Genomic DNA, 12997 nt, shown 5'->3' with positions numbered 1-12997 from the left:
AACAAACTTGTTGCCAGAACAATAAAAACAAAGATGAACCAAAAGTTATATAAATGAAATTATTAATAAAATAAGCTTCTTGACAAGTCTTTTCTCTTAAATGTATTTGAAAACGAAATAAAGCAATGAACTTTTCCATTATAGAGTAGCCTACTCTGTCTGTACAAAACCCGCAGTTCAGGCGCGCGTGACAAACGCTGCCAGTGTGAAAGCAAAACGCGCGTGTCCTGCTCCTGCTCACCATACGCACTGCTCCTGTGCTGCTTATGCTCTGCTAACGCGTGCAGTGTGAAACCGGCGTAATCCTGTTAACATGAAATAAGCTGCTCCCGAGCAGGTTTAAGCTTGCGCACCTGTTGCTATGACAGCAAGTCCAGGGGGCTGTTCCATAAAAGACGCTTAGAAAAGCGGGGATTAAACTCCAAAACCTGACTTGAATGAGCCTAACAAGTAAGTTGGAGCTAAATTGGTTCCATAAAAGGTAATTGAAGTTCACGCAATCTCACTAATTTGATCCAGGTTTATCTAGTCTAGATAATTGCGTGTGCACGCGTTTCTGAAGCAGTCCTAGAGGTCGATCGTGGATCAAATCGATCCACATCAAACAGCGTATATTTTGTGCGGTTTTATGCGTTTGTGTTATGTTTCCTCCCCCCCCCCCCTCAGTGCAAAACTTACATTTTACATTTATATTCTCCATCTGTAAATGTTAGAAAGCCAATGTATCCATTTTGCTGCTAATCTTCATATTGAACAAGCGCTGCTGCGCGCATTCTGACTAAAATATACATATTGCTTGGAAAATTAATATGTGAAATTTTATAACACTAGAAATATCTTCTAATTATAATAATTTATCTCTAGGATGTTGGATAAGTTGCAGTGAACTTTCTAGCGAACAGAAGTACAGTGAACAGAAGTAGCCTAATTCAGGGAAGATTTATTTTTATTTTTTTAAGAAACTAAATATATAAAGATACAAAATATAGTTTTGGGTAGGACCTATGCTACTTAATAAAGATGATGTATACTTATTTAGAATGCTGGGAATTGCAGCTTTTAATGCAATCATTTTTTGGAGAAAGCAAGAATCCCCAGTTTTAAATGAGTAGATTTAGTTTCTAAAGTACATTATGGAGAGAACAAAATTAAATTAAGAGCAAATGTATACATTTTGAAAAGATATGTGCAACTCTAAAATCAAAGAATATTCCATAAAATAAAGGAATATTAGCCTACATTAACTTCATTTTTATATATAACCCTCCCTCCCTTTTATTTCTAGTTATTTGTTATTTTATTTATTTACTTATTTAAAGGAGTCATAATGTAGAAATTTAACTTTTCCACGAGAATCAATGTATGTTATGATTGCATAATGATTATACACTGGCCGGGAAGCCGATATTTAAAAGTGAAGCGTTTGTTTACCTCAGGGTTTGTAAAATAGGCCACGTGCACGCGCACGAAAAAACGAGATTTTGATTTCTTCCCCTTCTTGACGTCAAGACGGGGGAGGATATACCAAATATGGACACCGCAAACCTATGCCGCGGGAAGCCCGCCCCTCTCCCCCTCAGATTCAGTTTAGTTGACTCGAGAAAGATGGAGAAATCGAGTGCACACCTGAGATGCTCTGTGGGTGACTGCCACAAACAACATGCAAATGTGTTTTATCTACCAAAAACGGACGAAACTATCAGGGAACAGTGGAGGAAATTCATTTTTAATGACGCTGTCCCAACAACTCTTTCAAGTGGTGTATCGTTAGGTGTGTGTGCTAAACATTTTACACCGGAATCTTTTACAAATTTGGGGCAGTATCAGGCGAACTTGGCCTCGAAGCTCCGTTTGGGAAAAGGTGCCATCCCAACCATCAGGGACTTGCCAGAAATTGAAAAGGTAAGACTGTGTTTTTATTGCTCTACTGTGGTTAACAAATAGCAGCTAACTGCTATTGTATGTAACGTTACCTTCGAGGTAAACACGGGGAATGGACTCTACGAATGCTAGCCACATCTTTCGACTTTGTTTTACACTAGCAGCTACAGTAGTGACGGTACAGGAGTCCATGCTCAGTGGCTAAAACTGTTTAAATGCAAGTATGAAAACAATATACCACTAAACATTATTAGCCAAACTCATGCAAAACATGCAGTTTGAAAATAGCTTTCAGTTAGTGGGGCTTCTGTAAGAATGTATCTGCCAATGGTGTATTTTTTCTTTTTTCTTTGGTTGTGATTACAATTTCACTAACAATAAGTACCGTCACATTTATTGAGCTATTGCAGTATTTTGTCTATGTTTTTGTACCGCTTGGAAGTAGTAAAATACATTCCTGCAACCAATCAACGCGCCCCTCATTTGCATTATTATAATGACCGTCCACGACAGCCAAAACATCGCATCAGATCTCGCGAGACAATAATGCCTTTAGAAATAAGGGTCTGAGGGGCTCTGTGTTGATTTTTTTTCCACTTTTCTTTTTTAGAAGTGCCTAAAATACTATAATAGAGCATTTGGGTATCCAAGGTAACACAACATTATGACTCCTTTAATATTGAATATTTGATATTCAAATAATATTACTTGAATAACTATTAGGAATTATGTGTCATTATAAGAGTTTAAAGGGTTAGTTCACCCAAAAATGAAAATTCTGTCAGTAATTACTCACCCTCATGTTGTTCCAACCATGTAAGTCTTTCGTTCATCTTCGGAACACAAATTAAGATATTTTTGATGAAATCTGACAGAATTTTGACTCCTCCATAGGCTTCCAGTGTGACCGAAACTCACCGGCCCAGAATAGTTATTAAAACATCGTTAAAATAGTCCAAGTAACTACAGTGGCACTACATTAAGTTTATCATGCGACGACAATACTTTTTGTGCGGAAAAACAACAAAAATAACGACTTTATCCAACTATTAGTGTTCCTCAATGTGGGCCTCTGACGAGAGTTCACGGGAGCGCCAGGACGCATGCGCGAGAACTGAGCTTACGGCGTTCTTCTTCTACTACTACTTGTTACTGACTGCTCACTCCTTGGGAGTATTTAAGCTCAGTTCTCGCGCATGCGTCCTGGCGCTCCCGTGAACTCTCGTCAGAGGCCCACATTGAGGAACACTAATAGTTGGATAAAGTCGTTATTTTTGTTGTTTTTCCGCACAAAAAGTATTGTCGTCGCATGATAAACTTAATGTAGTGCCACTGTAGTTACTTGGACTATTTTAACAATGTTTTAATAACTATTCTGGGCCGGCGAGTTTGGGTCCCTCTGAAAGCCTATGGAGGAGTCAAAATTCTGTCAGATTTCATCAAAAATATCTTAATTTGTGTTCCGAAGATGAACGAAAGACTTACATGGTTGGAACAACATGAGGGTGAGTAATTACTGACAGAATTTTCATTTTTGGGTGAACTAACCCTTTAATATAAATATGTGAATGTTACATTTTTATTAATATTTATTAATTGTTTTTTGTCTTTTCCCCCTTTAATGATCACAAAGTGTCTAACTATGTACTTTTTGGTTATTGTTCTAATCATGTGTTTTTTAGGCTATATGTGTTGGTGGGTATTACCACAAAAGAAAAAAAGTAGAAGGAAAAATAAGGAATATTTATTGGGGGACAATATGATGTCTTAAGGAACTGTCAATTTGTATAATTGTGTTAAATGTGTTTGATTTGAAGACATAATAAAGTACATAATATATATATATATATATTATATTTTAGCATATATATATATATATATGCTAAAATATTTGTTATTTGGACATTAGATGTGCCTTATTTAGAATTTTAAACCTACAAGTGTATTTTTATGATAGCAATAACTGTAAAGGGACTATTGTAATGGGGTAAATCAAATGTAGGCTAATATACTGTCAATTACTAAGCTCAGAATCATCTTATCAGTTAAAATTTATACTGTGCTTTTGTAATTATTTATTTTTAATTTTGTGATTTTAACTTCTGCTTTACGAAGCTTTTTTTTAGATTGTGTTCTAATGTTCTTCTAATCATAAACATGTACTACAGCTGCCAAACAAAACCAGAGAGAAATGTATTCATAAATCTTTAAAACAATCTAATTAAATCTTGGACACAAAACATTCAGCCAGTAAAAAAAGAAAACCTGTAGTGTATATATTGTATTTATCTATCTATATATAGGTCTATATTGTCTAATTTATCATTGTAGCCTTATTTACAGTAAGTTGATTTTCTGTATACTGTGTATTTATTTTTGGACTAATAGTGGTTAATAGAGTCCAATAATGGTATGAGAGAGTGTCAGTGGTAATATCATTGTGTTCCTATTGGTCAGTGTTAGAGGATCTGTGTAACAACTGAGGCTTAGCCTTACAGTTAGCCTGCCCTGGACCAGGCTAGTTTCCCAGCATAAGTTGCCAGAGTAACTGAGTTTGAACTATTTTAAGTTTGCTTTATGAAACAGAATCCACAGACAATAAGTCTGACTAACCAAAATAAGCCTGGCTTGTGTTCTAATCTTGTTTTATGGAACAGCCCCCAGGATGAGCTTCGAAGAACCAAACAATCCAAGATCATGCCAAATCGCCAACAATCAAATCCAGCTAACTGAGTTAGCAACGTACGAAGAACGAGCCCCTGGTCTCATGTTTTGTTCAGTGATTATAAATGAAATATTTCTCAGTGCAGTCTCAACATTATGGAAGCAGATTAGTCTCAAATATAATTCACGCAAAAAACATGATTCACAAATGCGTAGACAATTTCACATGCATGAAACCTAATTCACGTGCACACAAAAAAAATCCACGTGCGTGGAAAAAAATATATATTCACAAAAAGCAATTCACATGCGCAAAATAAAATTATATACTCATAAAATACATTTCACAAATGCAAAACACAATTCGTAGATATACAACTGTGCACAAAAACCTTTGAATGTTTAAAATGTACGAGTGTATTCTTGCATTTGAATGTGCAAATCGTCATTCACGTACGAATCGCCTTAGATATGTGTGTGTGTGTGTTTTTGAGACTTTGCTGGCAGCATAACACTCGTAACACAGAGCAGTCGTACTCTTTAGCCAATCAGATTTAAGATTATCAATCGACCAATCAGTATCACGTGAGGGCGGGCCTACCTACATGTTACGTCATCAGCTTTCGACCAGTTCATGGCTGAGCAGAGGTAAGTGCAGTTAATCGTTCATTTCTGTGTTAGCTGAAGTTAAAGAAGTTTGAGATCAGGTGAAGCAATAGTTTATGAACTATTAACTGATGTAAGCAAGTGTTGTTGTAATCAGATGTCCCATATCGTGTCAAAAATGAAGAAGAATGATGCTTGTTTTGTTGTATTTTAGCTGAAGGTACAGCTCTCACAGCTACAATCACGCTAATGACTGCAAAACAATCATCTGTGGTCAATACCCATCGAGATTGTTCTTTAAATAGTGAATAGACCTATTTTAATGAGCACCCAGTGTTTTTTGCCATTTGTGTATGATGTTAAATTATTATTAACACTTGTTTCCCTGCATTTTTCAGGATTACTCACCTTTGGTGTGACATCTGGATAGCAGTCACGAACATCTTAAAGGAGAAGGTCACTTTTAAAATGAAAATTCTGTCATCATATACTCACCCTCATGTTGTTTCAAACCTGTATGAATTTCTTTCTTCTGCTGAACAGAAAGGAAGATATTTAGAAGATTATCAGTAACCAGACAGTTTTTGGGTCCCAATGACTTCCATAGTATATTTTTTTCCTACTATGGAAGTCATTGGGACCCAAAACTGTCTGGTTACTGATAATCTTCTAAATATCTTCTTTTCTGTTCAGCAGAAGAAAGAAATTCATACAGGTTTGAAACAACATGAGGGTGAGTAAATGATGACAGAATTTTCATTTTAAAAGTGAACTTCTCCTTTAATTCATGTTGTTTCTTAATTCTCTTTTATACTTTTTTGTTTTGTATTTATGTCTTAATTGGTAACACTTTATTAAAACGTTTCATTAGTTAACATGAACTAATAATGAACTGCACGTGAACAGCCTTTATTATTTTTTGTAAATGTTAACATTTACTAATACTTCATTAAAATCTTGTTAACATTAGTAAATGCACTGTAAACTAACAATGAACAGCTGTATTTTTAACTAACGTTGATAAAGATTAACAAACACAGCAACAAATGTATTGCTCATGGTTATTTAATACATGAACTAATGTTAACTAAGTTATTGTACCTTATTGTAAAGTGTTAGCAATATATTCAACATGTATTTCCTTATGTTTTGTGCTGTATTGTCATCGCAAGGTTTTTAAATAAGGTTTTTTTATTGTCATCTTAAGGTCTCAGGACAATATTGTGAAGCATTCATTTTACTTTGCCTAGTAAAATAGGCAAATCTGATTTTATGCTGATGAGACAAAGGTACTTATCATAGAGAGGCAATTAAGATTATGCGACTAAGATTACTCAGTAAACTCTATTCAAATACCATCACTTAATCTCCCACGTCCTCTGTCTGCAACTCTTGTACTATAGGGTTTTAGTACTTTAAATATCAGGACAAAATCTTATATGTCCTAACAGAGAGGTCTACTGATGACCGGACTGAACACAATTAATTTTTTTCACTTTTCACATGATGTATTGCACTTATATTTATATACTCTAAAAGCAAAGTAGACTCTGACTGGATCTCACAACTCCTGAAGAGACGTATATTTCTCTGTACTGAATATTGTGCTTCACAGTTTAGACTGTGAGTTTATGATCTTCATATGTAACAGGAGCATTAATCATGATCAAGTAATTTTATATATTTTATTCCCAAAGGATTCAGAAACTTTCAAATTAATTGTACATCAAATTGAACTATGTCTGAATCTTTTAATTCTTACAAGAACATTTAATAATGCATGCATAGCAAGGCTTGATTCCTAAAGCGTGTACATATAGTCCGCAGGAGACAAATGAATACAGTAACAATGCATCACTTTCAACCACTTGTTGAAACAACTGTCAAAATGGATGGCTTGCAACATGACTGTTTTCAAAGAATTACAGTAGAAATGGTAAGATCACAGTACTGGTTGTCTGCAACTTCATACATCATCTGTCTTGGAAATCTGAAACAATAAAACTACATAATATATCTGCAGATCAAAACATGTCTCCTATATATGCACGTCATTACATACATTATCATAGGTTGAATGTGTGGTGGACAGGACATGAAAATCCATCTATACTAAAAATAAATGTTTATATTCACAGGTGGACTAAACAGCAGTTAATAAACTATTGCTTCAACTGATCTCTAACTTCTTTAACTTCAGTTAACACAGAAATGAACGATTAACTGCACTTACCTCTGCTCAGCCATGAACTGGTCGAAAGCTGATGACGTAACATGTAGGTAGGCCCGCCCTCACGTGATACTGATTGGTCGATTGATAATCTTAAATCTGATTGGCTAAAGAGTACGACTGCTCTGTGTTACGAGTGTTATGCTGCCAGCAAAGTCTCAAAAACACACACACACATATCTAAGGCGATTCGTACGTGAATGACGATTTGCACATTCAAATGCAAGGATACACTCGTACATTTTAAACATTCAAAGGTTTTTGTGCACAGTTGTATACCTACGAATTGTGTTTTGCATTTGTGAAATGTACTTTATGAGTATATAATTTTATTTTGCGCATGTGAATTGCTTTTTGTGAATATATTTTTTTTTTCACGCACGTGGATTTTTTTTGTGTGCACGTGAATTAGGTTTCATGCATGTGAAATTGTCTACGCATTTGTGAATCATGTTTTTTTGCGTGAATTATATTTGAGACTAATCTGCCTCCATACAACATGTCTGGTTATTTTCTCTGAACACTTCAACATGTGGTTTTATTCTTCATTACTCGTTTCACAGTGTTCGTCACATAATACTGAACACAGCGCCATCTAGTGGCTTTCTTGAGTAACAGACACAATCACTGGATCTCATTACAGAGACTGAGTAAATAACTCCTGATAACATGTGAGTTCAGGGTGAGCCACTAGATGGAGGTGTTGCTCCTCAGACGAGACCACAGAGACAAATCACACTAGAGATTTAAAGACTTTATCGTTGGAGGAAATGGAGCATCGATATGTTGTTTATGTATTTCACTGTGATCTCAAAGCAAATTATAATGTGTCTCAAATCAGTATTTTCTCAGGTTAAAGGAGAGGCTGGGGGAAGTTGTTTGTTTATTATTGTAGATAGAAAAACAGTACGAATATCAGTATAGTTAAATAATATTTTAATAATGTAAAGCTTTATATGTTCCATAATTCTGAAATTTTTAAACTATATAAAGTCTGTATTCCTCCAGGAGGCGCTCGACAAAATAATTGTAATAAATCATGACTCTTGAACCTCAGAGTGAGAAACTTTATTGATAAAGGCAAGAAAATACATACAGCAAATATACAGCAGTATTAAAGTGAGATCTGTGGGTCTCTTTATACATTATTTTTTTTTGTATCTGAGAGAAGTTATAAACAATAAAGTCACACTGTTAAAATCTGACACTGAAAGAGAGCACAAACTCAAATAATCATCAGTATTTATTATGAAAAAAAAAACACTAGAAGAACAAAAACACACTTGAAAAACCTTTAAAGTTCAGCGTTCTGCTTTAGATTTCGATACTTCCTGAAAAAGATGAACATAAAAAGCCATAAATTAATAAATCTCACAGATATTTATACATGCAGTATCAGTTTGTGAGAAATGACATCAATCATGTACCTGATGTGTGAATATGTGCTTGATCTCGTTCAGCTCTTCTGGATCTGATCTCATAAACCACAATAATGACAGTAGCCACGCCCACCAGAGCAGAGAGGACCAATCGGATCACAGCTTCAGTAGGACCACAACAGTGGACAGGGTCTGAGGAATAAACACATCAAACTGAGATCAGATCAGTCAATAAACACTAATATCAGCGCTGACATCAACTAATATTTCTGAATACACAGAAATATGATCAAATCTAATCAACAATCTTATATTCGGTTCCAAGTGAGTTTTTATACGGTCTGTCATCTCAAACTGTAAAAGATTCAACAATTCAATATGTAAATAGTTAATAAAATAACAATATTTGAAGGAGAAGAAAAATTATCTCTACTCACTATAGACAGAAACTCTGAATAATTTTGATGAAAATCTTCTTCCTGAAAACATCAGTAGTTGATAATCTCCTTCATGTTCAGCTCTGGTGTTTGTGATGGTCAGAGATCCAGTTTGATTGTCCAGCTTCAGTCTGTCTCTGAATCTCCCATCAAGAACATCATCATATACAGTGATTCTGTCGGCCCGTTTATTGATTTCAGCTATTACAGTGTTTTCATCTCCAAACATCCACAGAATCACATCATCATCCTTTATTTCAGTAAGAGGAGAGTTTAGAGAGACTGAATCTCCCTTCATCACTGGCACTGACTTCACTTCATCTGTCAAACACACAGAGAACAAACAGTAACAGGGTTTGCAAAGATTAATACCGTTAAATAACTTTATAATGGTTTACTAAATTAAATAGTGTCAGGTTGCTTCTATGTTCTCTCTCACTCTCACACTACCACACACACTCATCTCACTCACACACCAGCACACACACACTTTCATGTTTACACTCTGTCATCACCTGTTGATCATCACAATCAGCATTCGCACTGCTTTGCGCTGACACCTGTGTCTTGTCTGATTACTCGGTCTACTTCTGTGCTGCGTTCCAGTCCACTTTTAGACACGCACTTGCGAACTTCCCTAAGCACTTCCCCTTGGGGGAATCCCTGCCGCCATTTTGAAGTGCGTTCCACTTCGTGAAGTGGACGAGGGAAGTTTATACGGACAGACCCTCGTTCCCTCGATTTTGACCGAGGGAGCGAGTCTACTTCAAATGTACACTTCAGGCACCTATATGTCCCACAATGCAGTACGAATGTGACGTCACCACAGATCTCGTCTAATCACCACCACAACAGACAACTCAATGATATATTAATTCTATTTTTTATTTATTTAAAACAACAAACACACCTATATACATTTGGATGCTGCATTAAACAAAAAAAAAAAAAGTAAATAATAAATAAACTCCACAGCTGATTCCAAGTGATCAAGGGCTTAGGGCGTTCCAATTCAGCCCATTGCAGTTTCCGCCAGTAGTGGGCACTCGCAATGACGTATATCCGAGTGAACGAGACGGAGGGAAGTTAGCGAGTGAAGGGCATGACAATTTTGGACTGGAACGCAGCACTGGTGTTTGTTCTCTCTGCTGTGTCGGATTATTGTGTGAGTAACGCTTTCTCATTTTGTCAGCAAAAGTCTTGTCTTGTGTAGCAGCATTCGCCTTAGTGTGTCTCATGTGGTGAGCCTCAACTAAGGCCACATTTACACATAGCCAGGTATTTAGAGAAACAAATATTTCTCCCCCTCCGTTTTCAAAAATAACATTGTGCACACAACCCGCATAAATACGCCGTCGAGCAACATCATAACTATGCCAAACCTATGGGCGGCAGTGTAGGGAGAAGGATAAAGCCATGCAAGCCAATCAGAATCCTCAAAATCGACAACAACGAATAGCACGAACGACTTCCAGTTCCTTTCAAAACAACAGACATGGCGCGAGGTTCGTTTGTGTGGACAGACAGCGAAGCAAATGCAAACAGGCCAAAAACGTTTGCACAAAAGTAAAAATAAGTACCACCTTAACAGCATCCATGATCAAATAGTAGCCAAACATACTCTAAACATAGGGCGCTCACATGACGTAAGCATTTTCTGGCGCATATTGTGACGTTTGAGAACCTAAAACCCCGTTTCTCCCAGTTGACACGGCAACACATAACCGGCGTTTTCAGAAATCTCCACTTTGGCCGGAGTTTTTAGAAATAATCGTTTTCTGGGATAAAAACGGCGTTTTTGTGTAAATGACAGGCCAAAACGCAGGGAAATATCTGCGTTTTCCCATCGTGTAAACGGGGCCTAAGTTTACTCTGCTCAAGCTGCTTTCTACAAGGACAAGTTCCAACTAGAGAGAGAGAATTTTTTCTGTTCAACGTTATCTCTCCTGACAAAGTATCCACTGTGAAGCTGTCTCCCTGGAGAGCGTCTTTTGAGTTCCAGTTCTGAGCTATCTACTACAAGCCACTTTTTGTTGAACATTAAAGACTTTGAATTGAATTACTTTTGCTTTTGGATCTTCTGTTGCATTCTGACAAATAGTGTAAAATTTACATTAAAAAATAAAAAATAAAACAACAAAAGCAAAATTGTGCTTGAATTCATTACATTTTTTCATTAAAAAACGGGTGTAAATGTTTTTTAACTCACCAATGACAAAGAGAATGAATCTCTTGATCTCCCTGTTGATCCGTAGATGATAATCTCCAGCATGTTCAGTTGTGGTGTTTGTGATGGTCAGAGATCCAGTTTGTTTGTCCAGCTTCAGTCTGTCTCTGAATCTCCCATCAAGAACATCACCATTATATACAGTGAATGTGTCGAACCGTTTGATTTCAGCTATTAAAGTGTTTTTAAACCACCACTGAATCACATCAACATCCTTCATTTCAGTAAGATCAGAGTTTATAGTGACTGAATCTCCCTCCATCACTGACTCCAGGACTGAATCACCAAACGCACACACACACACACACACACACACACACACACACACACACAGGGTTTGTCACAGATTAAGACGATCAGTTAATGATTTATAAAAGTAAATAGATTACAATTTAAAGGAATATCATCATTAAACACCAAAAGCAAAATGGATATTGAATTATCAATTGTATATTTGCGTTGATTAAAACATTAAAACAAGTTAAACTGATATTTAACTCACCAAAGACAAAGAGCCTGAAACTCTTGATCTCACTGTTGATCTGTAGTTTATAATCTCCATCATGTTCAGTTGTGGTGTTTGTGATGGTCAGAGATCCAGTTTGATTGTCCAGCTTCAGTCTGTCTCTGAATCTCCCATCAAGAACATCATCATATACAGTGATTCTGTCGGCCCGTTTATTGATTTCTGCTATTACAGTGTTTTCATCTCCAAACCTCCACTGAATCTCATAATCATCCTTCATTTCAGTAAGATCAGAGTTTAGAGAGACTGAATCTCCCTCAATCACTGACACCAGGGCTGAATCACCGAACACACACACACACACACACACACACACACACACACACACACACACACACACACAGATAAACAGATAAACAGAAACAGGGTTCATCAAAGATTAAGACGGTCACTTGATGGTTTAAAAAAGTAAATTGTTTGAAATTTTAATTTGAAATGAATATCATAATTAAGCAACAGAAGCAAAATGGAGTTTGGATTAATAATTGTATCTTTGTGCTGATTAAAATATAAAACAAGTGAAACAAATATTTAACTCACCAATGACAGTGAGAGTGAAAGGCTTTATCTCACTGTTGATCTGTAGTTTATAATCTCCTTCATGTTCAGTTCTGGTGTTTGTGATGGTCAGAGATCCAGTTTGTTTGTCCAGCTTCAGTCTGTCTCTGAATCTCCCATCAAGAACATCATCATATACAGTGATGTTGTCTGCCCGTTTATTGATTACAGCTATTAAAGTGTTTCTAAACCACCACTGAATCACATCAACATCCTTCATTTCAGTAAGATCAGAGTTTAGAGAGACTGAATCTCCCTCCATCACTGACTCCAGGACTGAATCACCAAACGCACACACACACACACACACACACACACACACACACACAGGGTTTGTCACAGATTAAGACGATCAGTTAATGATTTATAAAAGAAAATAGATTACAATTTAAAGGAATATCATCATTAAACACCAAAAGCAAAATGGATATTGAATTATTAATTGTATATTTGCGTTGATTAAAACATTAAAACAAGTTAAACTGATAT

General features: G+C 36.2%; 1 protein-coding gene across 1 annotated transcript; it reads right to left on the bottom strand.

Moving 5' to 3' along the window:
• Positions 1–8435: 8435 nt before the first annotated feature.
• Positions 8436–12770, bottom strand: LOC311294822 (uncharacterized protein; the record flags this gene model as incomplete). The annotated part of the gene is made up of 5 exons (XM_084415855.1): positions 8436–8712; positions 8809–8952; positions 9198–9518; positions 11927–12226; positions 12491–12770. 5 exons carry the CDS (start codon positions 12768–12770, stop codon positions 8696–8698), a joined length of 1062 nt encoding a protein of 353 aa, XP_084271981.1. The 3' UTR covers positions 8436–8695.
• Positions 12771–12997: the final 227 nt, after the last annotated feature.

This window comes from Rutilus rutilus (genome assembly GCF_951802725.1).
Source record: "Rutilus rutilus genome assembly, chromosome: 8".
Lineage (NCBI taxonomy): Eukaryota > Metazoa > Chordata > Actinopteri > Cypriniformes > Leuciscidae > Rutilus > Rutilus rutilus.
Note: the sequence above shows the minus strand (reverse complement) of the source record. Positions and strands in the feature narration are given on the sequence as shown.